The following is a 25,422-nucleotide window of genomic DNA, read 5'->3' on the forward strand; positions in this document are numbered from 1 at the left end:
TCTGGGCCCCCCCGTGATGCGTGGCTGAGCCCTGTTGTTCCACACTACCCGGCGGATATCCCTTTAAAAGCACAGCCTCATGCTGCCAGGAAACATAATTCATGCTGACCCCTTGCCGAGACGGGCCATCGCCCCAGCGAGCGGCCAGCAGGGATAGCTTTCGTTATCTGCTTTCCTTTATTTGCCGCACCTCTCAGCTCAGGAAAGGAGTGTGGTGAGATTGCATCTCTTTCCTGCCCAGGTGCTGCCGGCCTCCTGCCCTCCCCTTGGCCCGGCACTTTTGGTTTGTCGTTCTGAGACCTCCTCCTACAGGGAAAAGGGATCCCCCTCGCATGGGGTGCTCATTTTCTGGTTGTTCTCCCAGGGTGTGAGACCCACCGTGAGGCACAGCCTCCCTCCCTGGACGAGCTGGAGGGAAGGATGGGCTCGGCTGTCCCGCGGAGCTGGCCCTGTGCAAGGGTTGGAGCTCCTCCTTGGGTCCGTCTTGCTTGTCTGCAGCCCAACAGCTGAGCCATTCCGCTGTTTGGTCAAAGCACCTTCCAGGCAGGGTCTTGTCTGGCTGCAGGAGGAACAAGAGTGTAAAACCACTTCTTCCGAGGGAGCCTGCGCCCTGCACTGCAAACAAGGCTGCCCTCCGCTCCTATCAGGGTGCGTCCCCAGCGCCCAACCTCTGGGCACCCTTCTCCTGCCTGCTGGGACAAAGAGCCCTTTCACATCCAGTGTTTTTCTCCACTAGCTGCTGCTGCCTCCTGGCTTGGACCAGTCCATTTAACTTAACTGTTTACACCCCACAGCAAGGGCCTTTATTATTATTATTATTATTAATTTTAATCTGAACTGTGTTTTGGCAGTGAGATCCTGCCTGCTGTTCCTGGGTGATGCTCTGCCCCAAACACATGAGCCTATCATCACGGTTCAGCAAAGCTTGGTATTTTTTAATATTTTCTCCATTCTCCCACCCGCCTCCTTCCTCCCACGTCCCTGCAGAAGGACACAGCCCAGGGGGAAGCTCTGGGAGGCTGGGGCACTGTGGAGCTGCTGGTAGGAGTGCTTGCAGGCACGTCCCCCCACTCGTGTCCACGCTGAGGACCGCAGTGCCCATCCCCTCCTCCTCTCTCCCTCCCCCTGCACGTCTCCCATTGAATTTCAACCTTCGGATTTGTCTATCTTGGCCTGACAGGCTGAAGATCTCCCCAAAGTGCTTTCAGTCCTGGTGCGGGCTGCCACCCCATCGATAAGCCACCACATTAACCTCCGGCAGCCTCTCACCTCCACGCTCTCCCCAAATTTTCTCATCGCCCTGGTGCCTCATCTCACCCCCGCACCCTTCCTGACCGACCCCCCTGAGCCCCACGCTGGAGGGGAAGGATCACGCAAAGCCCATCGCAGGGACGTTTTGATGAGACACGCGGAGCCGGACGCGGACCACGGGCCCCCAGTCCCTCCCCGCATTTACAGACCGGGGCACACGGGTGAGGGCGCGGAGAGCCCTGCCGCCGCGCCGCGTGGGTTCTGCGTGGCTCTGGGTGATTTCAGAACAGCTCAGCCTTGCCCTCACCCACACAGCCCGCGGCCTCCGGAATCCATATCGCACCCCGTGTCCCCCCACGCTACAGGCTTCCGCGGCAGCAGCGGGCTCTGCCCCCTCGGCGCAGGCTGCGCCCACTCGTGACAGGACCCTGAGGACAGGCTGTGCCCCCCCCCCCCGGGGCAGCCGTGACCCGCCCAGTGCCGGCTGTACCCCGCCCCACACCACCGCTGTCGCGTCCCACCCCCGCCCCGCCCTGCGTGTTTCGGTCACGCCCCCCGCGGTGACACCCCCCCGCCCCGCCCCCCGCGCGCCGCTTCCGGCGGCGGCGGCGCGCGCAGGCGGCGCGTGACGTCAGGCGGCCCCGGAAGGGCGCGGAGGGGGGGGGGAGGGGCGGCGGGGGCCGGTCCGGTCCGAGGCTCCGGGTCCCGATCCCGGCCCCGGGTCCCGCCGCCATGACGCTCGCCGTCTTCTTCGGGTGCACCTTCATCGCCTTCGGGCCGGCGCTCGGCCTCTTCCTCTTCACCATCGCCCGCGACCCGCTCCGCATCATCATCCTCATCGCCGGGTCAGTCCCGCGGGGCACCGGCAGCGGAGGGGCCGCTGGTGTGGGCGTGAGGGGGACACCGGGACTGGAGTGGCACCAGGGCCCGTGCCGGTACCGCTGTGGGCGTGACGTAGGTGCCGGTGCCGGTGCCCGTACCGGTGCCGGTGTGGGTGTGATGAGGGTGCCGGTACCAGTGCTGGTTACTGATACCGGTGTGGGTTTGACGGGGATACTGGAACCAGTGCCCGTACTGTGCTGTTACCGGTAGCAGTATGGGTGTGACAGGGGTGCTGGTACCGGTGTGGGTGTGACAGGGGTGCTGGTACCGGTGCTGGTTACTGGTACCAGTGTGGGTGTGACAGGGGTGCTGGTACCGGTGCTGGTTACTGGTACCAGTGTGGGGGTGACAGGGGTGCTGGTACCAGTGTGGGGGTGACAGGGGTGCTGGTACCAGTGTGGGTGTGACGGGGGTGCTGGTACCGGTGCTGGTTACTGGTACCAGTGTGGGTGTGACAGGGGTGCTGGTACCGGTGCTGGTTACTGGTACCAGTGTGGGGGTGACAGGGGTGCTGGTACCGGTGCTGGTCACTGGTACCATTGTGGGCATGATGGAGTGCTGGTACTGGTATGGGTGTGGCAGAAGCACTGGTACCAGTATGGGTGTGACGTAGGTGCTGGTACCGGTGCCGGTACTGGTTCCAGTGTGGGTGTGACAGGGGTGCTGGTACCGGTGCTGTTACCAGTACCAGTGTGGGTGTGACAAGGGTGCTGGTACCAGTGCTCGTACTGGTACCAGTGTGGGTGTGACGGGGGTGCTGGTACCGGTGCAGGTACTGGTTCCAGTACTGGTGTGCCAGGGACGTGACTCATAGTGTCAGAGGCACAACCAGTACCACCAGTGCCACTGTGGGTGTGATGGGTGCACCTGTACTTGTACTGGTCCTGTTGTGGGCACAATGGGGGCACTAGTACCAGTACTCAGTGCAGGGTTTGTAGTGGTACCGGTGCATGCGTGCAGCAGGGGCACTGGTACCAGCACCACTGTGGGATCAGTAGGGTATGGTACTGGTACCGGTGAGGATATGAGCCTGGTGCTGGTACTGGTGCGGGCACAACAAGGGCACTGGTGCCAGTTCTGGTTACCGGTGGAGGAGAAGCGCGGGCACAGCAGCGGTACCGGTACGGGCACCACCTCCCCAGGCTGGTACCAGTAGGAGAATGGGCAAGGCCGGGGCACAGCTGCCAGCGCTGGCACCGGCAGAGCAGGGTGCAGGCGTAGTGCCAGTGGGACTGGTCCCAGCACCAGCACGGCGCTGGTCCCGGCCCAGCACCAGTGCCAGCAGGCGCTCTCTCCCTTGCAGGGCTTTCTTCTGGCTGGTGTCGCTGCTGCTCTCCTCCCTCATCTGGTTTATCGCGGTTAAAGCCAGTGACCCCCGCGATGAGCCACTGCAGAAGGGGCTCTTGATATTTGGGGTGATGTTCTCCGTGCTGCTGCAGGAGGCCTTCCGCTTCCTCTACTACAAGCTCCTCAGGTAAAAGCCAACTCCCACCCGGCTCCGGCGCTGCCGGCGGGGTCCGACCCAGTGTGGCGGGTGCCTAATTTCGGCTGGGAGCTCCTGGGGAGGTGGGGGGGATGCCAAGCCACCGTGGTCCTCGCGGGTGGTACCTGGTGGGGCAGAGCAGCCCTAAGGACGCAGGGCTGAGGTGGCTGGTAGCATCTCCCTGAATTCGGGGCGGGTAGGCTGTGGGTTTGGGCTGCTGCGGGTCCTGTCACACCCTCACTGCCCCTGCTGACTAGCACCAGCAGCTCGGGTTGGGGGGGGTGGGGGGGGACAGACGCCAGGTGGTCGGGGCAGAGAAAGGTTAGGGATCTGCCCTCATCTCCTGGGAAGTCTCGTTCTTCCCTTAGCGGTGGTTTTGTGTGAGCAGGAACAGCCTGGAGGTGTTTTTTAGGGCGACACATCTCCGCCAGCCCCGTGCTCGGTGCCCCGGGGCAAAGTCTCGGCGCAGCCTCAGCAGCTCCCAGCCTCCCTGGCACCGCCGGCCCGGAGCGAGCGTGCGCGGCACCCCGTCCTGTGTTCGGACAGACGGACGGACGGACGGACGCTGCGCTGGGGCTGGGGAAGCGGTGCCGGGTTCGGCATCCCTCCCACCCGCACCCCCCAGCCTCCCCGGGCGCGGGCGAGGGGCCGGGGGGGAGGGCGGGTACGCAGGCTGGCCCAGCTCCCTGCGGCAGGGCGCTGCCGGAGGCGGGCAGGCAGAGGGTAGCAGAGCTCCGCGGAGCAGCCTCCGACGCAAACTGCCAGATTTCGGCTGCCCTGCGGATCTCCGGTCGCAAGGGCTGCTGTCCTCCCCAGCCTGAGGAGCTGTCTTGCGCCCGCCACACCGCTAGCTGATAAAAACGATGAAGCCCACCTCTCCCAGTTTCCCTCCCTGAAGATTTTTCCCTAGCTCTTTCAGCTCTTCCCTTGCAACCCCTCCATTTTTTTTTTTTTATTTTTTTATTTTTTTCAACGTCTTCTAAAAGTAGAAATGCGAAGATCAGGTACACCCTCCCGGCAGGCGCCTCCCACGCCTGCACTGGGGCTGCCTTCCGTGCGGGGGTGCTGCTTGCTTTGCACCCGATGTCCCACTCGCCTTGCAGGGCTGGCTGACGCTCACACTCCCCTGTGGAAAATCTTTCCCCGTCGCTTCGCGTGTTTTTCACACGCGTGGTTTGTCTGGTGGCTCAGGGCAGTCACGCGGATGCTCTCTGTGGTGGGTGTTGCAGCCCTGGGATGGGATGGTTACCAGGAGAGTGGGATGGTGCAGAGTGAGACCCCGGTCCCATCTGCTCCATCCTGGTGCTGCACCCATGGCTTGGGAGGTGGCTGTGCTGTGCCGGGCTCCAGCGTGCTCTCACCCCACAGGAAGGCCATCGAGGGGCTGGTGGCCCTCAGCGAGGACGGCTGCTCCCCCATTTCCATCCAGCAAATGGCGTACGGTGAGTGCTGCACCCCGGCCGCGGGGCCGGGGACAAACCCAGACAGGGCTGGGCATGGTGCCGGAGGGAAAAGGGTTTTTTTCTCACACTGAAGCTGGCTGGGAGGTGCCTGGGGTGGCCCTGGGAGGCTCAGGGCCTGACAGTGTCCCTCTCCTGACAGTGGCTGGTGTGGGATTTGGGCTCATGAGCGGCGCCTTCTCCATGATCAATCTCCTGGCAGACGCCTTAGGGCCCGGCACTGTGGGCATCCACGGGGACTCGCAGCTCTACTTCCTGACCTCAGGTGAGCCACCGGCACCCTTCGCCCGTGTCTCTGCCCCACCGCAGAGGCGGCAGACCCAGGGAGGCTGGAGTCTGCTCTCCATGCTATCACGCCTCATGCTGCACCCTCTACCTATTGGAGCCCCTTACAGTCCCCTGTTGCATCTCTCTGTGCCAAACTCTTCTTTCTGGCCCCCTGTAACCTTCCCTACTCCTTTCTCCCATTCCTCCCACGCTCTGGGTCTGCCCCAGAACCTCCCAGTCCAGCCCAGCAGTGCCCCTACTCCCCTTTTCCAGCTCTCCTCCATCCCCCCGCAAGCCTGCAGGTTAGGTCAGGGCGGGTGGTTCACTGGTGACACTGCCACTTCCTGCAGCTTTTATGACCATGGTGCTGATTTTCCTTCACACCTTCTGGGGAATCCTCTTCTTCCATGGCTGTGAGCATCGGCGCTGGTGGGAGATCACGGCGGTCGTTGTCATGCACCTTGCTGTTTCGGGGTCGGTGAGTAGCTGGGAGCAGAGCTCTGCACTGGGACCTGTATTTGGGGATGGTTGCGGTGCGTCCTGGTCCCTGTGCCAGGGGAGGGGAACAGCCTTTGGCACTAGCAAAGCAGTTGAGTTTGGGAGACTTGCAGCTGGCCCTTCACAAACCGAATCCTGGGGCCGGCGTCCCCTGTCCTGCTCCACTTGTCAAGGTGGTGATGCTGTCCCTGTCCTCTCAGGCCTGCTCACCCCTCTCCTCTCCCACCTCTCTCCCCAGACATTTTGCAACCCCTTGTACGTGGGCAGCCTGGTGCCCTCCTACCTGCTGATGGCCACTGCTGCTGCCTGGGCTTACCTACTCTCGGGGGGATCTGCCCAGAACCTGCGGCGCTTCCTGCTCTGTAAGTCCCACTTCATAAAGGGGATAGGGGACCCTGTGGGTCCCTCTGGGTACCAGGACTGGCGTTGGGATGGGGAGACAGTGTCCCCATGGTTGGAACAGGGGCATCATCCCCTTGGCTGCCAGACTGGAGGAGAAGCTGGGTTTTGGGGCTGTAGTTGGGTTGTTGCCTCTCCTGGGGGAAGTGGATGGGGCAAGGAGTCTGATGAAAACTGACGGCTCTCTCCTCCTGGTTCCTGCAGGTCTACGGAGTGGCCCCAGCCCCCAGCCGGGATCCTGAGGCCCTGTGGGATGTTCCTGTCCCCAGCCACCCCTGCCCTCCCCTCCATCCTGGCGGCAAGAGCGGCCGTTACCTTCTCTGCAATATCTTTTCTCCTGGACTGGGGGACCCTGGCCAGTCCCAGTGGGGCAGGTGCTGGGGTCCGTCTGTGGCAGCCAGCCAACCGGCATGGCTCGCTCCAACACCCCTTTAGGAGCCCCCAGAGAACAACTCAGTTTTGGGGGAACCCGGCTTTGCTGGCCTCGCTGCAAGCGGAGCCCCGGTTAGCCTGCCTGGGAAGAATGCTACCTTGCACTGCCGGAGGCCTGAGCCCAAAGAAACCCATTGCTTCTCCCCCCGCCGCAGAAGATGTGCTGTCCCTTGTGCCGGGCGGGGGGGGCCCCCGCATTGCCTCCTCGCTGTAGGGTGGAGGAAGCGGCTTTGCAAAGCGCTGCCGCGCTCTGGGTTGGGGCTGACCGCTGTGGTGCTACTTTCTCCGCCTCTTCGCCCAGCCCTGCTGCCCCGGCAGCCGCAGCCCTGGCCCTGGATCTGCGGTAGCTGCAGGGAGCGGGCAACCTGGTGCGGGGAGGACGGTGCCTGGGGACCCAAGGGGCCTGACCAGCACCTAGGATGGGGAGAGGATGGGGAAGACAGCACCCAGAGGGTCCAGCGGAACCGGAGGGTGGTGGAGGGCTCAGGAGGAGATGCAACCCCGCAGCTGGTGCCGGCACAGTTTGGGGAGGGTGTTCAAGGGGCCATTCTAGGGGATCATTGCCCTCTCCTGCACTTGGGGATTTTCAGGCGGGCACCAGCCCTGATGCTGTGCCACAGGGCTGGGAGGGAGAAACTGCCGTCAGGCTCAGAAGGCAGTTTTATCCGCAGTGGGCTTTTGTACCAATAAAAAGAAGTAGCACAGACAAGCAGAACTGTGTGTAGCCAGCAGTGCTGCCCTCGTGGGGAGGAGGGTGCAAGCACCCTGCAGCAGTGGTGGCAGGGGCTTGTGCTGCTGTGACTGGCACTTGCAGACCCCTGTTGTCTGGAGGTCTTGCTCCTACTCCATCCATCCTAACAGGGGCTGGGCTCTAGTTTTACTGCTTTGGGGTGGAGGCTGGTGAGAGCTGGAGACCTGCAGGTTCCTCCCCGCTCCTGGACCTGGCCTGTTTCTCTTGGTTTTGGCATGGCCATAGAACTCCCTGGGGTCACCAGGAAAGGGGGGAGGCAGCTGTGGATCTGGGATCACTCCAGCTACGGTAGAGCCAGAGGGCAGTTGGGAGGGGGCTGGTCAGTGAGGAGGTGGAAGCTCTGCCACCTTCACCTCTGCCTTTCTCCATCCCTACCAAGCCACGGCTATGTTTTTCCAATACTTTGCACAAATAAGAGGAGGAAGAAGTCCCAGAGCGATGGAGCGCAGGGCTGGGCTGTGCAAGGAGCCCTGCGCTGCTTGCTCTGGAGCTATGCCCGGGGCACGGAGGCCAAGGCTGTTTCTGCTGCTCAGGAAGGAGTCCCTGCGTGCCCCTCTCTGCTGTGGGTCCAGCTCCACTGGTGCTTTCCTGCCTCACAGCTTCATACAAGGACAGCAGAGAGGGATGGCACCATGGGAGCCTTTTACTTTTTTTTTTTTTTTTTCTTTTTTTCCAACACGCTTTTACCTTTTTTTTTATAACAAAAATATCTGCTGGGGCTAGATGCTGCCCCAGGCAAACAGTCTGTGTGGGCAGCCTGTGCAGCTGAGGGATGCTGGAGCACTGGCCATCCTTCGGCCCGGGGGAGCAGTGAGGGGAGGTGGGTGGCAGGCTGAACACTGCAGAGATGTGGGGCTCACGCAGTGTTCTCGGTGGTGGCTGCCGTGTAGATGACCTTGGATTTGGTCGGTGAGTCCAGCCTGGTGGGGGAGGAAGCAGGGCGGAGTGTTAGAGCAGGCTAATCCATCTTGCTGCCCAAAGAGACCCCCACCCTTAACCCCCTTTTTCACGCCCCAGACCTGTGCCACCCCCTGGGCCCCCTCCTGCAGCTCCCTATCGCTCACCGTGTGTTCTGGCTGCGGTGCTTGTAGATGTACAGCAGGAAGGCCAGTGCTGTGATGGCAAAGAGCACCCCAAAGAGCACAGCCAGCACATCCCCTGCAAACCAAAACACAGGCCTGTTAATGCTGGGGATGGTTCCCTGCAGCGACTGGCTGAGGGAGATGGGGCAAGGCTGGAGCAGGCCGGTAGCCCAAAAGAAGAAGGGACAGAAAGGCAGCGGCATCAGCTGAGCACGCTTACCTGCGTGAAATGAAGAGCTGGAGTGTCCTTCTGCAAAGGAGACAAAGATGAGGGGGTGAGAGCAAGCTGCACGGATGCTAGGGCAGCCCTGCAAACCCGCCGTGGCTGCCTGCCCCCCAGCTCAGCCCATGGCTGTGAGGACCCCCCTGCCCAGGCAGGTACACCCCCCAGCCTCCTTCCCCGCCTTTGGGCCAGTCCCTCACCTACCTGTTGATGCTGAGCTGTCACCACCTGGAAGAGAGACAGCACAATCAAGAAGTTGCCCGAGGTGTTCGGGGAGGGAAGGGGCAAACCTGCAGGGCTTCAGCTCACGCTGCCAAAGTGGGGCTGCCTGCAAGACTGCCCACCGCCCGTAATCAGGCAGGGGAGAGCTGCCTGCCGGATCCCCAGCAGCTCCCAGCATCGTGCTGTGGGAAGCCTAGCCCTGACACCCTGCTGGAAGCATCGAGGCAAGAGATGGGGTCGGACAGGGGAAAAAGTATCCCTAAGCCACAGCCCACACAAAAGCCTGGCTGAGCCCAAACTGCCCCATTGCTGCTGCCACTGCCTGGGAAGCAGGCGGGGGGGGGCCGAGCACTGCAGCACCCCAAACCCCACAGGAGACCCTGGGGAGGGGCACAGGGTGAGCCCAGCAAGCAGTGACCGTGGGGGACAGTTGCCTGCAGCGAGATGGCCAGCGGCTCCCCGGGGGGAGGCAGACAGCCGCTGCTGGCAGGGCACCCCGCGTGGGGATGGCTCGGTGGCCTTACGTGCTGGGCGGGAGCTATGCTGGGCAAATATTTACCTGGCGTGACAGCGTGGCTTTTAAACAGCTGCATTATCACCTGTACACGGCTCGGGTATTGCGCGCAGAGTGGCACTATCTGTGGGACGTATTCAGCTGCGCAGCCACGGCGGGGAAGCCGCCGCCTTCACCCAGCAACCAGGGGCAGGAGCGGCTCTCCTGAACTGGGGGTGACTGGGGAAAGATCAACAAGCGTGGGCGCAGGAGGTGCAGCTGCAAGCGAAGCGAGATGTGACCCCGCAGCACTCCATCTTGGTGCTCGGTGGCTGCAAGGCTAAAGCAGGCAGCTATCAGCACCAAGGCGGGGAGAAAACCCCAACAACCTCATGCATGCAAGATAGGGGACCAGTAACCTCATCCGGGAGTATTGGGACAGTGTCCTGGCACGCCAGGAATATGGGCTTTGTGGCTTTGTTAAAGTGGGTGTTGCTGGATAGAAATGGCAAATAAGGAAAAGAAAAAAAGGGTGAGCTGGGCAACTCCCCCCCCGAGCCCAGCCTTGGCAGCTGGAGGCTTTGGAACAGCTTCTGCATGAAAGTGGTAAAAGAAAGGCTTGGAGGTAAATGGAAAATATGATAAAGTATCTAACAGGTTTACCAAAGATAGAGCATGCCAGCCTAACCCGATATCCTTCTTTGATAAGTGATATTCTAGACAAAGAAACTGCAGTAGATTTTATCTCTCCTGACTTCAGTGAAGCATTTGATGCAGTGCCACGTGGGAAACTGCTAGCCAGGCTGAAGACCACGGTGATTAAAAGCCTGTAGCTGGTAGTGAGCTGGCTGCAGGTGGGACGGTGAAGGGAAGTGCCTTGCACCACGGTGTGTTGTTACCAAGGCATTGCCCAGGGGCCTGGGACTAAGCCTGTGTGCTGTTTCTATTAGTCACCTTGATACAAGGTGTAGGAAATGCCATCAAAACAGAAAAGGAACAGGATGTTGGGACAGAAAAACCCCAGTGACCTCAGAGAGCAGCAACAGGCAAGAATTCAGTGATGCAGAGTGATAGTCACACCTGAGGATTAGCAGGAATTTCTACTAATTGCTAGAAACCACCAATGCAAGAAAGACCTTTGAGGACAAACCGAGGACGGCCAGACAGGCATGCCTCAGGCAGGGTTCTGTGTGCCCAGCCAGGATGGCTGCGTGGCCCCCAGCCTTCAGGAGGGGTCCCCTGCACTGTCCTTCCCGCAGGGCTTGGCGGTGGGGTTCTCGCTGCAAGCCTGTACCTCCGCAGCTCCTGCTGAATTTAGGTATTGTGTTTGGGGATGAAGAAGCTAGCTGGGATGCTAGGACCTTGACCATACACATCCCCTGGTCCCACTACTGTTATTTCTGCAAGACTGAGGATAAAATAGTTCCTAGAAACTGATCTTCCCCAGGCAGGGTAAGAGAAGTGCAGAAGTGGGGGAGAGCAGGACCCCAAGACCAGTGCTGTGGGGCTACCCCATGCAAATGCGTTTCTGTAAGAGAGTCCAAGCCTTGACTCCCGCTCCTGACCCCATCTCTGCATCCCTGCAGCTGGGTGCAGCCTAAGCACACTCACGTGCTCCTTACCAGTAGGCAGCTGCTTCGCTGAAGAGAGGGTGGTCGGGAAACTCGCCAGCACCCGTCGCCCGTGCATGTCCTGCACAGGTCGGTAATTGTTCTCCAGAGGTTTGCTGTCGTCATTTCTCAGGCTCATCACCAGCATTGACATCTGCAAGGAGAACGGCATGAGCAGAGCAGGGTGCATCCTGCTTTCGGGAGCCAGGTGAGCCCCAGGGGACCAGCACCAATGGTGCATGCTTGCAGGGAGAGGCAAGACCCAGCGTGGAGCTCCGTGCTCTGACAGACCTGATCGTGAGAGAGCAACATGGTCTGGTTGAAGACTGTCCACTTCACCGTCTGGTAGCAGGGTGGGGTGGTCAGAGAGCCGTTGTAGTGAAAGTAGAGTTTCAGGTTGGCAGGCAGCAGACCTGCAATGTTGAATCCGGGCACCAGGACTTCCTCACCTGGGAGAAGAAACACCATGGGAGTGGTGAGACCAGGGCAACCCCTTGGAGGACAACAGGCAGGACCAGCACAGAGATCATGGGCAGCCTTGCACTGCAAGTGCCAGGGTCCACAGTGCTGCCACTGTGCACTGGAGAAAGAGCAGAGGGTTTGCCCTGGAGGCAAAGGAAAGCACGTGTGAGCAGAGGGCACCTTGGAGAGCTGTTTCTGTACAAGCTGTGCAACGCTCCCCTTCTCACACACACACGGCAAACGCCTGCGGCAGCCACTCTCGGCTGTGCAGCGGGTTTCTCTGCTGGGCTGCAAACCCCGGGACAAGTACTAGGTGGGGCAGGGCCTTACCTTCTCTTTGGATCTTGTACAGATGCTCAAGTATTTCCTGATAGTATGGGTTCTCCCTTGGCCCAACCTGCAACACAGAGACCCCATGGTAATGGCAGTGCCAGCAGGGAAGTGTCGCTCCCTGTGAAAGACATCCTATCCCAGTGACTCCTTCCTCCTACCAGGACAGCTCTGCCCTCTGAACTGCCCTCTCTCACCCCTTCTCCCCAGGAGCATTTGCACCTTTGCCAGTCCTCAAAACTGTGCCTGACTCTGCCTATCCCAGTCCCACCCTCCCTTTGCTCCTACCCCTTCTCGCCCAGGGCTGATCAATGGGACTCACCTCCAGGAAGGCTCCTAGTACAGCCAGGCCATCTGGGTGGACCATTGCCTCCTTAAAGCTGTCATACTTGGTGTTGTAGTGGACCACGTGGATCTGGAATGGAAACATGCAATCCTGATGCAGGATGGGCACCTCTGGGAGGTGCTCACCCCCACAGGGCTCTAGCCTGCTGAAGCAAGGGCTGGGAGAGACATGCACTTGTGACAAGCACCCCTTCTAGGAGGGGGAATATGCTGGTGGGACCAAGAGAATGTGCTGCTGCAAAGCAGGAAGCGTGAAGGTCTGCCTGCAGGAACTTCCCTGGTCGCGCACAGCAAACCAGCACGCTGCCCTAGATAGCCGGGGGTCATACTTCAGAGCCAGGCTCAGTCAGAGGACAGCAGCTAGAGAAGGAGAGGTAAAACCAGATGGGAGCTGGCCGAGCAGGAGGACAGTGTGTACAGAGTAAACAGTCCCCGCAGCTCCCAAAGCAGGCTGCTCACAGCCGCCCGGGGTGCTGGCTCCCCCAGCCCGGGGGTGGCCGCAGCTCCTGCTCCGTCAGCCCAGGTCCAGGCTGCGGTGCGGGGACAGGCTGCACCACTGCCAACGCAGCCAGCCCCAGCCCACTGCGGGCACAGCAGCTTGGAGGGTGGTCTCCTCGCCTCTGCACCGCAGGCTGCAGCGTGAGCCTGGCTCAGCACCAAAGCTGAACCTCCTACACTGAACTCTGCTGCTGCAGAGCTGCCCGGGGAGCAGGGGTCACGGCCACGGGTCACAGCATTCATCCAGTGACAACCAGGGACACGGGCTAGGAGCAAGACAGCACTCCAGCACCTCCCCTGCCCAGCACCAGGAGAGGAAAGGATGCACTCACCACCTCGAGGGCTCCTTACCTCCGCAGCAAAGCGGTGCCCGTTGACGGTGTGCTCGGAGCCGGGCCCCGATGGGGAACCCCAGTGCAGGTGCAGCTGCACGGCTCGGTACTGCTGGGCATAGCCGCCAGTGATGGCCAGCGACTTGGGCAGCTCAAGGAGAACTGCAGAGGCAGAAGGAAGAGGTCAGTCAGTAAAGCACAAAGGCCAGTCCATCCCACGGGTACGCAGAGGAGATACCGCGAGGGAAAGGGTCACCCTGGGCTTGTGGAAATCAGTCACAACAAACAAACTTGCTTTCCACCTTTCCTGAGGCTACGGGCAAGCCAATACCCAGAGCTGTGCCAATGCAGCAGGGTTCAACTTTCAACTTCAAGGTGCAGGACACCTCAGTAAATACATCAGCTTCAAAAATAGCAGCTATGAAAATGCTGGAAAGTGAAGAGCCCCTCTTCAGAGACTCCCAGGGGCCAGCTCCAAGCCAAATGTTATCCAACAATTTATGCAGCAAGTGAGAAGAATATAAAGAGATGGTGGACAAAATTCATGGAGAAAGATATTGGCAGAGTGGTGAATACCTATGAGAGCAGAGCAGTTGGACAGAGAGCTGAAGCACTTGGCGAGCTGCAACCTGTCACATAAATCAGCCTGTGAGTATCTGACAGCACTGGAGCTGGCAGCACGGAAGCATTAAATCTTTTGAAAGCATTTAGAGCTAAAATTTTGCCGCTTTGGATACGGTAAATGTATACTTGGTTTTGCCTTTTACTTTCACGTGGTTTAGCCAACTATCTTGGACTTATGCAGCACTGTGGCAAATCTAAAAGCTGAGCTACCTGGACACGTGGCAATAATATCAGGAACATCCCTCCACCTGAGAAAGGTTGTCCTATCCTTCTAAGTACCTTTTCCTCATTTTTAATATCAATTCTTTTCCTTCCTCCTTCTTTATAGGTGAAGTGTCCCTTAGTCACATCACAGAGCTAGGGCACAGATCCAGGATTAACCATGTAACAGGGCTGTGATGAGTCATTTGTCCTCTCCTGCATTCCCTGCCACTGGGTTCAGAGATACAAAACTCAAGTACGGGAAGTGGGAGACTGCTCCCTCCCTGGGAATTTGTACTAAAGAAATGTAAAGGCAGACGTCTAAATGATTGCATTCCTTCTACTAGCTACCTGAGTCACTTTTCAAGCCTTGAAAAAGCTTATACAGTATAGATGCTTTATATTACAAAAAGGAGTGACTGTACAAATATCTTACTGGACTTGCAACTTTTTATTTATTTATGGCTTTTCATAAAGCAGGCCAGTAGTTGACAGAATAAAAACCAACATTTTATAAGCATGTGAGAAACTACTTCCCCACCCCAATGAAAATGCTCTGACTGCTTTTCTAAACACCAAGCAACACCAGATGCCAGGGTGTTTAAAATAGCAACTACTGAGCTCAACTAGTGTAACTCTGCAGGCACGCTAGGGCAGGAGGCCATAATATAAAGCTCTGTGCATGTACTGCGTGGCTGATCAGACCATGCACAGCGAGTCTGACCTGTTGAGTTTGCTGTATACACAGGTCAGCTCCATCTCATTAGCTACCAGGGCAAGGGGGTGCCTTATCACATTGTCAGCGAGTTTAAGTCCCTTTCTCCACCACCTTTTCTTAGCTCAGCAGACACCAGCGTGCACAAAACACTCAACTTTCTTCCCAAAACAGCTGGTAGCAACCAGGACCCACCATCCCCTGCTGTGGGGTGGTGAGCAGGAAGGAGATCTGGTTTTCTTCTATATCTGGCATAGTGAGACTGATACTAAAATAATGTGAATAAGTTGTGTCTAGACCTTCCAAAAAGCATGCTAAAACTAGAGAAGGGAAACAAAAGACCAAGAAAAATTTCTTAAGGTCTTGAGATAGCATCCTGAAGCACAGACTACAAGAAGTTGGCCAACATTGTGTCCTAAAAGACTGAGAGGTAGGTACCTCGAAGGCTAAGTCACATCAGAGACTGACTAGTCCTTTGAAAGTGAAATGCAGGGGAGGAACAAGTGGCTGCCAACCCACATCAGAAATACCAAGGATACATTTTTAAAGGAAACGTGGGTTTTAACAAATTCCTAGAGCTAGCTCCCAAAGGCATTGAGTGGCAGGTTCTCCATGTCCTGGTTTCTCCCCTTCAGCCAGGACAGCATGTGGACATGTGAAAGCTCAACAGCCTGATGCTTCCTATTCGGCCTTGAAGGCAACATGACTGCAGCCTGCAAGAGAATTCCTTTCCCAGAGCCCAGGGAAAGGATGTCAGAGAAGCCTGGTCTTGGCAGGAGAGGCTGAGCAGGCTCTGCTTGTGCTCCAGTCTCTGCCTGTGCCTTTGCATTCACCTGTGTGCCCGTTGTTCCTCAGCTTGAGCCTCTCATTGGCAGGCAGGCTGTAGCCAGAGAGCTGGATCGGCCGCAGCTGGGGGCTGAAGATGGTCTTGGCTGTGTCGATGTTGATGGGCGACTGCATGGTCCTCACACAGTCCGGGTAGTCCACACCCCAGCGCTCCCGGTCTGGTACAAGAAGGAAGGGAGGGAGTGCCAGTGAGACCGCCCAGGCAAGGAGCTCACCAGAAAGGAGGTTTGGTGGGTGGGTGGTGGGGAAGGGGACAGGCACTGGTCAGGGACCAAGCCATGCATGTAAGGTTAGTTTCCATCAAGTTAGCTTGGGAGCAGCTCTGTGCCACCACGTGACTGCATGCAGCTGTATCAGGAAAGGTCTCTGAGCGTGGTGAGCTGCCAGGGAAGTCTATTTTTGGGGTGTTTGGAAAAGTGCGAGAAGATCATTTACAAGTGGACTTGGCAAGCCAAGGAGCTGCTGCTCTGCAGCTCATCACATGCTTGTTGCCTTGCACAGCCTGGCCTCTGGCAGGTATCAACCCACCACACGTCACCTGCACTGCTGCTCGAGCGAGGTACCGGTGCTGCTGGGATCCCATGAGCCGGCAGCCACAGGTCTGATGGGTTCCCAGCTCTTAACTGCACTGGTACAGTCCTCCAAAGGGTCAGCTCACATGGCTGGTGTGGCAGCTTAAACTGCCATCTTTTCCCAGTGCCATAGCTGGCATAAACACACCCCAGATGGCACCCCAGAGACCTCCCCTTGCACTGCAGAGGGCTGCTTCTAGCACATCTTGGGCCAGTGCAAACTTGTCTCCAATCCAGCCCCTCGCAGGACCCCTGTAGAGATGGAGGTGGGCATAAGCAGGTCCAAACCTGTGCTGGCTCCCAAGCACAGTGATGATGCTGGGGCCTGTCCCACCACTGCAGCGGGAAGGGATGCGTTTGTGCTAACACTGCAGTAATGCCCATCATGGGGGCTGTGGAGAAGCCCTGCAAGCCACGATGGGAGGACAGGGCCAGGCAGGATGGGGAGGGAGGGTGACAGAGGACAGAGATGAGGGGACAAGGTAATCCCTGGGCAGTTCAAAGTCCCAGCATGGGCTGCAAGTCCAGCCCGGAGAGCCCAGTTTGCTTCCCGCCTTGGCACAGGATCAGGGGAGCTCCTGTTCAGGCAGCAGTCCTGCCCGAGGGGCATCCCCTCACACCCACGGGGCTGGGGAATCCCTCAGCAGAGCTGCTGCTTCCTGCTCACATCAGAGCAACCCCCAGCTCTTCAGCCCATGGGTGCCCAGGTTCGGGCACCACTGAAGCATCAGGGTCAGGCAGGCGGGAAGGGTGAGCCGCAGAGTGCGCACAGGAGCCCTGTAATCATTAACCATGGCTGGCTCAGGCCCAGAATCTGCCAGGTGGTAGGAGAAAAAGCAGGAGTAACTGCAGGGTATTTACCTTCATAGCTCCAGTGACTATGGCCAGGACCTTGGGAAAAAAAAAAAAAAAAGAAAGAGAAAGAAACACATGAATGGAAGGGAAAGGTTGGCAGCAAATACACTTCTGCCAGGCAGTGTTCCCAGCCTCAGCAGCAGGTCTCTGGGCTCCCACTGCCTTCAATCCCCCTCCCTGCCTTCACTCTCCCAGTCTTCCCCCTATCCCAGTGAGGGAGATACTCCCAGATGGCACTGCCTCCTCTGAGCACGGCCAGGTTTCCTGGAGTTGTTGGCCAGAGGGAAAACTTCAGGACTTGACGTTTTGTTATCATCCTTATAATGGAAAAATCAGAGATACTGGCTTCCGTCACTGAGCAGCTGTACCAGTGCTGTTGCAGCAACTCCGGCGCAGCCAGAACGTCCCACTGTCCCAAAACAAACCACTTAACGAGGCAGGTCTGCAGCTTCCCTGTTTGGGCTCTTTAAGCAAGAGCAGCCAGGGAAGCTGCTGTTCTGGTGGCATTCCTGCAGTGCTGCAGCACTGGAGAGGGTGTGCGGGAAGAGCAGCTCCCACACCACGAGGAGTTTGGGCAGCAAGCTGCATTGCACTGCGCAGACACCCTCCTCCCACCAGAGAAAGCAGCCCTGGGACTCACAGCAGAGGAAGCAAACCAGCACGAAAACCTTGACTTCCTCATCAATACGTGCCCCTACCGTGGGGGCAGATAGCCTCAGGAAAATGTGCCAGACCAAACACCCAGCTCCCGTCTCAGCAGCCCCCTGCCCCAACTCACTCCACCACCCAAATTCCCATGCAGAGTTGCATAAGGGTCCGACCACGCACAAACCCTTCCCTAGGAAAGGCAGAAGGTAGGATGGGGGAGCCCGTGTCAGGATCTCTGCTTGTCCCATGTCACCCACGGAGCACACAGTGGCCATGACAGGGCAGGATGTGCCCTGGTGCGCCCTGAGCCACCCATGGCTGGGGGTGTCCCCAGTCTGTAGATCTCGAGGGAGCAAACCCCTCCTGGGGCAGGTCCTGAGGGTACGACACTGCTCCACACACCAGCCCTTGCACCGTCACCCTCCTCCAGAGCTGCCAGCAAAGCCCAGGCTCCCAGCATGTCACTGGAGCTGGCCTTAGAGGTGCCCCAGCACCTCTTCTCCGATGCCCAACCAAACGCCTTGGCTATCACCAACTCTTCTGCATGCAACAAGCTCCCAGCAAAGGGATGAGGGGCTTGGATTTGCTGCAAGCAGAGAAACATGGCCCGTAAGGATTATGCCCCTGCCCTGACTGGCACAACAGGTAAATCATGGGCTCCTCCCCTGACCTGTGCTTACCAGCGTGCTCGTCATTGCAGACAGGCTGTTGGCACATCCCAGTCCACAAGGGCAGGAGTGGAGGATGCCAGGTCAGGACAGGGTTGGGACAAAGGGGTACATGCACCCAGCAGTACGGGGCAGCATTTACACCCGCTTCCATCAGCTCCCCGGGGTGCAAGAACACAGAGGAGCATTTAGCAGGTGCAGTCCATCCCTGATACCATCTCTGTCCCTCGGGAGGGCCAAACGCCTGCCAGCCTGCCCGGGACGCAGGAGGGGCTCAGGCGCTGCTCCCATCCCCATCCCTGATGTTGACAACAGCTATCGACAGCCACTTGCTATTAATAGGAGCAGATTCCAGCTCAGGGGTGAGAAAGGAAGAAGCACGCTTTCCCAGGCCCAGATGTCCTATGCGAGGCCCCAAGCCCAGTGGGATCCTTCCCTCCTCCCAGCAAGGATCCAGGCCTGGGGACCTTTGGTGCAGCTACTGTCCTGGAAAGCAGATGACCACAGCAAAACTGGGCTGGGAAGGGCTGGAGGGTGCTTAGGGGCACCAGGAGTTGCAGAGATGGGAACAACCCTCGGGGCTCCCTCCAGCATTGCTGGTGACTCATCCCTACAGCACTTCTGACGCTCAGGAGCCACGCTCTGGAGTCACTTGCTCAAGCACTGGGCACTCCCAAAGACATATAAAGAAGGGGCAGAAAGCAAAGAGCTGGGCAAGCCATGGCTACCTGCGTCAGGCAGGAACACACGTGCCCCGGGACAGGCTGCAGTGCCCTCTCCATGCCTGTTTGCATGGCACTGCCTTGGGATGCACCCAGCTGTGCTGCACCAAGCTGAGATTTATCCCTCCCACCTTGCTCACACAAAGGCTACCTGCTCCCCAGACACTGATTATGCACTAAAATCCAAAGTACACCAACCCTCCTCTAGAAACAGCCCGTATCGTCCCCCACCCTGTCCCCTCTCTCCTGCCTCACCTGGCACTATCTGTGTGAGGTGGTCATGGCTTGCACACAAGAGCCACGTTTGCTGCTTCCTACAGCGGGATACCCCTTCTTCAGCATGAGGGTGCCTATCAGCATGGGGAGCCCCCCCCGAGGGGCAATCACATTGGGGCAATCCTGGCACAGGTAAGGCAGAGCAGCCCGGATTTGGCATGTGGTGCCTCGGCTCATTGTACATGCCTCAACCAGCATGGCCCGCCCCAGCACCCCACTGTCTTTCTTTCTGCTCACCTCCAGGGAGTCTGCCTTGACAGAAAGCAACTCAAACATCACATCATAGGCTGAACAATAGCACCGTGCTGGCACCTGCCCTGCTGTGTCAGCACTGTGCCACCCACCCCAGGCTCCCATGTCACCCCACGTCTGCCTGTTCCCACAGCCAAGGGGGCTCCAGACCCTCCTCGCAGCCTCCCGCCAGCTCAGCTCAGCAGCTTTGAACACCCTAAAGGCTGCAGATGCACCCAAGAGTCAGTCTGATCCATCCCAACACAACAGACTTCCTCAGGGATCTCTTGGCATCAGAGCCAAGAGGACCCACCAGAACTTATCCACGCACTGAAGCCACCTGAGAACATTTCCCCATCCCGTGAACCTGCGCGCAGCTGCGGCATAGCTAGGCCACCCACTCGGGGAGGCATCTCACAAGCCCAGCTGTGCAGGGATGGTCCCCCTTGGCACAGGCACCGAGTGGTGCTGCAAGAGAGGATCGAGGCGAGTCCAGTCTGGGCACCGCGTCGGACTCTCAGCATCTGCCCCGGTCTCAGCACGGCTCGGAGGAGCCCTGCAATACTCCAGTCTTTTCCACGTGGGGGCATTCGCAATCTCGCAGCCCTTTGCCATGAACATTAACCCACTGCCCTGCCCAAATGTCAATTTGCATAATTTCAGGCTGCCTCCCACGCTCCCCGCTGGAGCACGTCTTCTACCTCGGAAAGTTGTGTGGTGCCAGGTCTCCTTTCTGCTGAACTGCTGCCACTCACCACAACAGACGTGGCTGCACCTCGGCGGTGGGTGCTGCAGCTCTTTGCGTGCCCTGCCCTACCTCTGAGCACCCACAGGTCCGGGAGGGACTGCAAAGCACTCCCAAGAATGTGGAGGGGAAACAACCTTGCTGCTGCAAGGAGCACACTTGGGAGATAACGTGCAAGAAGGACTCCCAGCAGGAAAACATAGTAAGGTACCAACAGGAGCTGCCTGCCCTTGTAGGGGAGAAATCCTTCATGCTCAGCCATGCAGAGCCCCTCCAGTCCAACTGAGCACTAAACGCCACTCCCCTTCCCCCAGCAGCCTGCGATCCAGATGAGTTTCCCCCTTCCACTTGCTCCCTCCTTCGTGCTTTTTCCCCTGTTGCTCACTCCCTCTTGGCCCTCCCATTTTGGGATACTGGCGCTGCCGCAAGCGCCAGCTCCTTTCCCTCCTTGACATCCAACACCATCCAACAACACTTTCCTGCCGCGTTCAGGCGGACGCTGCCATTACCAGCGTGCTGCTCGGCATGTCCCGCAGCCTGGGAGGAAGGGTAGGAGCAGCTTTCGGCAGGGTGAGGAGCCAGCACAACCTCAAGACGCTAATAATCCCACATAGGAAAGGCACCAATGCAGCAGGCTTTCTCCCAGGAAACATCACCACAGGATGGACCATGCACCCAAGGGACTCAGGAGCATTTGCACAGAGCAAGATGCACCCTTCGGCAGAGCCAGGCAATAGGGAGGGAGACCAGAGGGTCTGACCCATAGGTCTGCCCCCTCCATCCTCAGTTTTTGACATTTTAGGGGGTACCAAGCCTGCAGCTGCTGCAGGGCACCAGACAACGCTGAAACGCGTGTGCCATTCACGGCGTGGATGCTGCCCAGTGGCAACGTGGCCATCGCTGCCACCTACTCACCTTGAACCCCAGCAGAAGTTGGATGGCTTGTGTGTGGTGGGCAGGGCAGCGAGCTCGCTTCTAGCTCAGACATCCTGCTCTCTTACCAGCTGGGCACATGATGCACTGTGCTGGGTCACAGGGGTGCACTGGGATCCTGCCAGAGCCTCCTCTTCCCAATAAGCCCAGTTCACAGGGGATGCCAGGGCAGGACCACCTTGCTGTGCCCACGAGGAAGAAGCCCTGTCTACAAATCAGTCCCAGGCTCTCCACCGAGAGACCAGTGGAGCCCATGGCCCAGAGAAGAGGGAAAAAGCGGTGTTATTCCCAATGCTCAGTGAGCCAGGAGGTACCAGGATGTGCAGAGATACACAGAGTGCAGGTCCCAAAGCAAGGGACCAGCCACAGCATCCAGGCTGAAGCCTACAAAACATATCCAAGCACCACGTCCCTTGAAAGCAATAAGCTGATCATGGTACCCAGGCTGTGCCACTGTGCTCACACTGCCCACAGCCAGCTCCCCAGGCCAGTCTGTGGCAAGCACGTCGCAGGCACGGGGTCTGGGCAGCAGGGTGCACAACCCGAGCATCCTTCTGCCAAGCCCCATGAGCAGCCTCTCCACGGGAAGGCTGTGCCATCCCAGCCCTACCTCCACCAGCACAGCCCTGGTTTCTCCATCTAGACACACACCCTGTGAAACACCCATGTCCTTTCAGACTAGGACACCACCCTGAGCACTGCTCATGGGAGCACTGATCCCTCCCGACCCCGGCTGCATTAAAGCCCCTTTGTGTTTGTAAACTCTGACCCGCTGCAAGCCTTTGGGATCAGCCTTTAATCTGCCACGGGTAGCATAGGTCTCTGCAAGGATTGTTCTTTGTGCTCCTGGGGGAGGACTGGTCGGTCTGCAGCACCCAAGACTGGGCCAGCTGCCCCCCAGAGTGGCAAGGGTTTGGGTGGAGGAAAGCATAGGGCAGGCTTTACTCCAGGGCACATTTCTGCTTCCTGTGAACCCAGCTGTCCCAGCAAGTGCCAGGGGAAAGAGGAAACAATCATGGAGAGCTGCAGAGAAAGGGCCATCCCACAGAAGGGATAAAATCGGGGAAACCCCAGGGGACAGATCAGTGCTTGAATCTGGGGAATGAGATGAATAAGGGGTATTAAGCAAGAGAAATGGGCTCAGCTGGAGGAAAACAGCATCAGGGAATGAGCAAGAAGAGGACACGTAGAACAGGACAGGCCTGAATAGGAGGGAGAGAAGAAACAGGCTGCAGTGCAAAAGGGAGTTACAGTTTCCCTTAACACGGGACTCGGGACTCCAGGCAAACCAGAGGCTTCTCAGAGAGCAACCCCATGTCAAAGTCTCAGTGACAACATGCCCCTGGCTTGTGCTGAGTGCCCAGGGCTGGGGGGCAACAGCCCTACCTTGTGCACAAGCCTCAAGGAAGAAAGAGCCAGCACATCACTCGGCAGCAGTGCCACGCAGCTTCTAGTGTCTGGCAGGAGCCTTGGTGGGTCTCAGTCAAGACCTGCTCCCTCACAGGACCCCAGACAGATCTTCAGCCTCTTACACCGTTACAGCATGGGCCAGGCTGCCTGCTTCCTACCTCCCTCCCTGCCACTTCCCATCCTTCCCCTCATTTTCCCATCTCCATCCCGGTCTCCCCACCCACTCTTCCCGATCCCCATGCAGTGCCCAGACTCTTGCTGCCAGCGCATCACACCAGTATGCTGAATGCCTGACGCCCTCCCACCCTGTGGCCTGGGTTACTTCTTCTCTCTGGCAAGGACCATCTGCGTCCCCATCTCTGTCCGGTGCTCAGCCCGGCGAGAGCGGCTCTAGTAAGAAATGTGATTCACTGCAATAACAAAAGCAGCTCCTGGCACCAAACAATTTCTGGTCATACCACAGGGCAGCAGTCCTGGCACAGGTCAGAGCAACTCCGTACCAGAGGCAAAACCAAGGACATGCTATGAGGCTGAGCCCGGGAAACAAACCCGCAGGCAGAGCTGGGACAGGGAGCGTGGCCAGGGACAGGATCATCCCAGTGCAGTGTTCAGCCTCACGCGAGCAAATGCATGGCACTGCCCCAAAATCACTGCTGAGCGCTGGCAGCGCCACAGTCCCAAGCCAGAAAAGGGACCAAGACCAAAGACCCAGGACTTTTCCCCTGAAATAGTGACCCTGAAATCTGAAAGCCCCCATGCCACCAGCAACACAGCTCTCAGGGTGAGGGCGGGGGGGGGGGGCACACACCACCCAGCCCACAGTTTGAGCATGTCCTCCATTCCCCACCATCAGCCATGGGGCTGACTCCCACCAACTCCGCAGCAGGGAAAGACCCCGTCCTCGCTGGGTTGTGGGGGAGCAACGTGGATGAGGGGCCAGGCACGGTGTACCCTGCTGGGGAGAGGCCACGCTGCAGGACAAAGGGGATCGGCTGCCGTCCCGCCACACCGGGGTCTGGCGTTGGACCCTCCGGGCAGCCCCAGAAAGGCACTGCTTGCTGCACAGTCCCGGATACCCCCTATACGAGCAGCTGTGAGCCCCCTAACTTGATTCAAAAGGGACTTAGTGGGGGAAAAGGGCTGCACACAAGGCAGGGGGCCCCAGCCCCTGGGCAGGGGTCGGGCCTCACAGGAGTTGGCGGGAGCGGGGACAAAGGCAGGAACGTGCTGGGGGGGGGGGCAGTTCCCGAAGCTGGGAGATGCTGGGGGGGTACAGCCTCCCAGGGGCACCCCACAGTGGCGCACACCTGGGCCCCTAACAGGGGTGCAGCACGATGTACAGCAGTCGTTCCCCACCCCCCCACCCCCCACCCCCAGTCAAGTAAAGGGAGACCTCCACAGCATTGGGGACCCCCCCCCCAAAGCTTTAGGCATCCCCAAAACAGCACGCCATGCGTTGCTGGCGCCCCATGCATCAGAGATCCCAAACTCAGCAAGGGGGGCGCCTCATGCATCAGGGCGCCCCACGCATCAGTGACCCCATCCTCAGTATTGGGGGTGCTCCATGCATCAGGATGCCCAGGCACCAGGGTCCCCAAACCGAGCATCCGGGGTGCACCGGGCACCCCGAACCCAGCAGCGGGGTGCTCCACGCACCGGTGCGCCTCGCATACGAGGACGGGACACACCACACACACACACACAAACACCCCCTGCTCACCTCTCTCCCGGGAGTGCGGGGGATCCTCTCCGCCGTGCTCCTGATCGTGCTCGCTGCCGGCGCCGGCGCGGCCCAGGGCGGCCAGGAGCAGCAGAGAGACCCGCAGCGCGGCGCGGCTCATCTCCGGCAAGTGCGCGGGTGCGGGGCGGGTGCGGGTGCGGGACGGCCGGCGGCGGCGGCGGCGGCGGCTGCTGCCCGGCCGCGCGTACGTGAGAGCGGGCGGGGAGGAGGCGGCGGCTCTGACTCACGCCGCCGTTACCTTTTATAGGGGCTGGAGGCAAAGTCTGCCGTGGCCCGGCCCGGCCCGGCCCGGCCAGGTGGGACGCGGGACTCGAACCGGGGATGTACCGGGGCCGGGGGTGGGGTTGCGCGGCCCCTACCCCACCCCAGCCCGACGGCGGCGTATGCCTGGGACCCCTGCGCGGGAGGCGGGGGAGCCCCGTCGGGTGAGCGGGCCCCTCAGCGGTGGGTGAGGGACCCCCTCAGCGGTGGGTGAGGGACCCCCCTCAGCGGTGGGTCAGGGACCCCCTCAGCGGTGGGTCAGGGACCCCCTCAGCGGTGAGCATCCCCTCTCCTCATCAGTGGGCAAGGGACCCCCTCAGCGGTGGGTGCCCCTCTCCTCAGCGGTGGGTGAGGGACCCCCCTCAGCGGTGGGTCAGGGACCCCCTCAGCGGTGAGCATCCCCTCTCCTCAGCGGTGGGTGAGGGACCCCCTCAGCGGTGAGCATCCCCTCTCCTCAGCGGTGGGTCAGGGACCCCCTCAGCGGTGGGTCAGGGACCCCCTCAGCAGTGGGCAAGGGACCCCCTCAGCGGTGGGTGCCCCTCTCCTCAGCGGTGGGTGAGGGACCCCCCTCAGCGGTGGGTCAGGGACCCCCTCAGCGGTGAGCATCCCCTCTCCTCAGCGGTGGGTGAGGGACCCCCTCAGCGGTGGGTCAGGGACCCCCTCAGCGGTGAGCATCCCCTCTCCTCAGCGAGGGGTGAGGGACCCCCCTCAGCGGTGAGCATCCCCTCTCCTCAGCGAGGGGTGAAGGATCCCTCGGTGTTGGGTGTCCCCTCAGTGCTGGAGTTGGGACCCCTCAGCGGTGGGTGCCCCTCTCCTCTGCAAGGGGTGAAGGACCCCCTCAGCGGTGGGTGTTCCCTCTCTTCCATGAGGGGTGAGGGTCCCCTCAGTGTTGGGTGGCCCCTCTCCTCAGCAGTGAGTGAGGGACCCCTCAGTGGTGGGTGTCCCCCCAGCTGT

General features: G+C 59.5%; 2 protein-coding genes across 2 annotated transcripts; one reads left to right on the forward strand and one right to left on the reverse strand.

Annotated features, from left to right (window-relative positions):
• Positions 1-1,886: 1,886 nt before the first annotated feature.
• Positions 1,887-7,387, forward strand: LOC104361959 (gamma-secretase subunit Aph-1b-like). The gene is made up of 7 exons (XM_032992232.2): positions 1,887-2,096; positions 3,437-3,607; positions 4,985-5,058; positions 5,219-5,341; positions 5,694-5,821; positions 6,080-6,203; positions 6,445-7,387. The coding sequence occupies exons 1-7, from the start codon at positions 1,984-1,986 to the stop codon at positions 6,480-6,482; spliced, it is 771 nt and encodes a 256-aa protein (XP_032848123.1). The 5' UTR covers positions 1,887-1,983; the 3' UTR covers positions 6,483-7,387.
• Positions 7,388-8,237: 850 nt separating this feature from the next.
• LOC104368453 (carbonic anhydrase 9) lies at positions 8,238-24,508 on the reverse strand. The gene is made up of 12 exons (XM_032992184.2): positions 24,187-24,508; positions 16,840-16,869; positions 15,394-15,564; positions 13,040-13,182; positions 12,168-12,260; positions 11,846-11,912; positions 11,345-11,502; positions 11,066-11,207; positions 8,933-8,956; positions 8,726-8,755; positions 8,488-8,581; positions 8,238-8,343 (listed from the first exon to the last, which is right to left on the reverse strand). The coding sequence occupies exons 1-12, from the start codon at positions 24,305-24,307 to the stop codon at positions 8,280-8,282; spliced, it is 1,137 nt and encodes a 378-aa protein (XP_032848075.1). The 5' UTR covers positions 24,308-24,508; the 3' UTR covers positions 8,238-8,279.
• Positions 24,509-25,422: the final 914 nt, after the last annotated feature.

Source organism: Tyto alba, unplaced genomic scaffold (genome assembly GCF_018691265.1).
Source record: "Tyto alba isolate M040663 unplaced genomic scaffold, T.alba_DEE_v4.0 Super-Scaffold_42, whole genome shotgun sequence".
Taxonomy (NCBI): domain Eukaryota; kingdom Metazoa; phylum Chordata; class Aves; order Strigiformes; family Tytonidae; genus Tyto; species Tyto alba.